General features: G+C 50.3%; 1 protein-coding gene across 4 annotated transcripts; it reads left to right on the top strand.

Moving 5' to 3' along the window:
- The first annotated feature begins 365 nt into the window (after positions 1 to 365).
- LOC112272871 (protein PHOSPHATE-INDUCED 1) lies at positions 366 to 2,472 on the top strand. Of its 4 annotated transcripts, XM_024501042.3 has the most exons (3): positions 366 to 418; positions 598 to 671; positions 846 to 2,472. In XM_024501042.3, the coding sequence occupies exon 3, from the start codon at positions 944 to 946 to the stop codon at positions 2,030 to 2,032; it is 1,089 nt and encodes a 362-aa protein (XP_024356810.1). In that variant the 5' UTR covers positions 366 to 418; positions 598 to 671; positions 846 to 943; the 3' UTR covers positions 2,033 to 2,472. The 4 variants fall into 4 exon arrangements, with proteins under 4 accessions (XP_024356810.1, XP_024356807.1, XP_090100783.1 ...); XM_024501039.3 differs by lacking the exon at positions 598 to 671; XM_090244657.1 differs by lacking the exon at positions 598 to 671 and having other exon boundaries at positions 787 to 2,472.
- Positions 2,473 to 3,454: the final 982 nt, after the last annotated feature.

Below are 3,454 nucleotides of genomic sequence, written 5' to 3'. Positions count from 1 at the left end.
GCGTGATTTTTGGTCACTGCCTTGCCAGTCGAAGGGCGTATCGTTTTACGCGGGGTGGGGAAGTTACCAGGGGGTGGGTGGGCCAACTGCAACGCGAAGCGGGAGAGAGAGAGTCAGGGAAGGGAGGGAAAGAACTGTGAAGATGCGAGGGAGACGATGGATGATGTGCGTAATCGCTGTTGCGATGGGGAGGAAAGAACGTGCGATTCCCGAAAGAGTGGCGATCGCACCTCTGCTCCTTAACTCTCGCGCTTGCCTCATTCGCGAGCTGCACTCAGCGCTCTTTGCCACATTTGCCTGAAACACCCATCTTCTGGTGGTGATATTTCTACCAACACGCATTGCATTGCTTGTCCCCGTCCTGCAGGGCCATCCCTGCTCTCTCCATTGGAGCTCCCCTGTGCTCGGAAATACCCAGGTTGTCTTTTTATCTCGCACGCCTCCAATCAACCTCCGTGTAGCATATCTACAGTTCGCGGCTTAGGAGATTCTGGTTTCTGCAATCTTGTGCAATGTGGTGTAGGTTTCATTGTATCGGTCCGCGCGCGTGGATGCCTCACTTTCAGCATTGTATTGAATCTGTCTGTGTGTCTTTAGATTAGTTTAAAATCTAGTGCTCAGGGGTTGACGATGTTGTGAATCAGTTGAAAGCGAAGCGTCGTCATCCTCGAGTGAGTGAATAGTTCATTTACTGCGATTTTTACTTTTTTATTTCTTTTGCTGGTGTTATCGATAATCTGATCACAAGTGTTTGGGGCTGCATATTGGTTTGTTCGAATTCAGAAGGCGGTCGTTGATTATGAAGCTTTGAATTGCGTTTAGTATCTGACTAGCCTCCCTGACAGATTCGAGAGGGAAGTTGGTGCAATCATACAAACCGTGAAGCTGAGCGTCACAGGAGCTTCGGTACCAGCAAGTGCCGGTTAAAACCGCGCATCGCTCAATGGCAGGACGGAACAGTGTCTCCTGGCACTGCGTTGCAGTTCGCGGTCTCGTATTTGCAATTCTTGTGGTGGCCGGAGTGTCTGATGATTTATCTGTGACTGGAGTGTCCGAAGCCGGAGCTGATGAGTTATGGGCGCATGCATCCCGCGCTCTTCCGTTCCATCTGTTCGTGAAGAACAATCTCAATGTCAACAGCAAGTTCCTTGTGGTGGATCAGGGCCCCGACGTCAAGTATCACAAGGGGCCCATTTTGACGGGTGACAGGAAATGTGTTCTAAAAGTGCATGTGGTCTACTATGGTTCCTGGAGCTTGACGCAGAAGGCTATCGTCCATTCTTTCTTGAATTCTTTTAGCACCCCGAAGCCTGCGACGCGGTTTCCCACAGTCAAAGGATGGTGGGCAATCACTAAGGGATTCAGGAATACCAAGAGATCGCCAGTTGCACCGAACGTGGTGCTCGGTAGCCAAGTCCATGACTGGAAATACAGTTTGGGGAAGAACTTGAAACAGGCAGATATCGAGAAGCTTGTGGTCTCATCCTTGAAGAAGGGATTGGTGCTCGACCCCGCTGGTTTGTATGTTGTTCTAACCGGACCAGATGTCGCCGTGCAGGGATTCTGCAGCTCGCTATGCGCCACCCACTCAGTGATCCCCGCGCAGAGTCTCACTAAGAGGAACAAGCTTCCTTACGTGTGGGTTGGAAATTCAGCCAAATTCTGTGGCGGGTACTGCGCTTGGCCGTTTTTCAAACCAGCGCCTGGAACTGGACCGGACACGCCCCCGTTGAAGGCCCCCAATGGTGATGCTGGAGTGGACGGTATGATCATCAACATTGCGGGTATGATTGCTGGCGCGGCGACCAACCCCTATGGAAACGGGTATTTCCAGGGCGATCCCAGGGACCCTCTTGAGGTTGCAGGGGTGTGCGCAGGAACTTACGGGCCCAACGCATTCCCTGGATATCCTGGGGACCTGCTTGTTGACTCGAAAGGCGCCAGCTTCAATGTGCACGGTGCTAGAGGTCGCAAATACCTCGTCCCATGGATGTACCACCCGGGTACAAAGCAGTGCGCTGGACAGGCGTAACGCGCTCAGCGCAATGACGTGCGTGGCTTGCCAGACTGATGCATTCTTTCCTCTGGTTGGCGATTGAAGGCGATGTTCGCGCCGTGGATCAGTCCTGCTGGGTGGCCTGTGTAGATTTACTTGCAATCATTTATGCTTTCTAAATTACTCCCCTGCGTTCCGCCGCTTTGAGGTAGAACCATTATTATTTGAACCTCGCTCTCAGCTGGAGCGAGCTGGCTCCATTGCTAGCTCCCTAGTCGAACATGTTACCGCCGTTCGCGTCAGTTGTTGCCCCTCTGATGTGAAAACGGTGATTCATCAATGCGTAGTTTGCTGTCTACAAGTTCACGCTTAGCAAACTCTTCGCATGGGAAACAATGATTCCCTGTCCTTATAACCGTGTGCAGTATGATGAATTGTTTATTTTCCCAATGAATTGAGCTGGTTAGTTTTATGAAGTTATGAAGCTTGACTGCCATGTAAGAAGTGAAACTGGCACTCCCACATTGGACGCATTGTAAGTCATCTGAGCAATTCTATTCCACGAAGATGATGAGTGTGTTATCACTGCCATTGCGTGGGAGAAAGTCGGCAAGCTAGAGTACCAAGATCGTCGCCTGGGCAGAAAACGGGGGAATGCTTGATTGCTGCATCTATACATACATCCGTGGCCACGCGCGGGACCCGATTACGATCCTGGTTGGTGGCCTACGTTTTCGTTCCTTTCCGTGGTAGAATTGGCTTGAGATCGACGTGTCGGGGTAAGAAAAACGAAAAAAAATACCCCCGAGTCAAATCTTTCCAGAATCGTCCGACAGTTCTTTCAGGTGCATCCCCCTCAATTGTAACCAAAGCTTCAAAATCCCCTTGGGTTATACCTCTACAGTCCAACACGATTCTCGAATCTATTGCTTCTACTTGATCGATCTGTATCCAAAACGCGGTTCATCCGCTGGATCACAGCCTGGAATCGCAACAGCCCAAGCTGTGGCACGCCTGTGCCATCTCACCTCATCTCTGAATGAAACCCTGTTCCCCAGAAGCACCGAGATGCGCTGTCTAGATTCGCATCTTCTTCTCCACACCAGCTGCATAGATGTTAATGCCTAATCAACTTTTGCAGTACATAATGATTCTACAAGAGATTAGTTTGGTAAATGAAATGTTCACAACAGATCCTGGTTATCTACCAACGCGGTGGGTAAGCTGCAGGCTCTTAAGCTATCATCGGTATTATAAATCCCCAATTACTGAAAACGCATGGTGAGAGACTCTCGGTGTTGTAAGAGAACATGCCCTTTTATTCTTTCTATCTGCAGCGACTGGGAATACCGAACATTGCATGTATTGATGATCACTTGTACCGCAAAGGCTCGAGGGATGGGCGGTGTACTTGGCAATGTCAGCAAACTGTCCGTCATGAAGAATTCCCCGGCCCTC

The sequence above is a fragment of the Physcomitrium patens genome, chromosome 19, assembly GCF_059467195.1.
Source record: "Physcomitrium patens ecotype Gransden chromosome 19, ASM5946719v1, whole genome shotgun sequence".
Taxonomy (NCBI): Eukaryota; Viridiplantae; Streptophyta; class Bryopsida; order Funariales; family Funariaceae; genus Physcomitrium; species Physcomitrium patens.
Note: the sequence above shows the minus strand (reverse complement) of the source record. Positions and strands in the feature narration are given on the sequence as shown.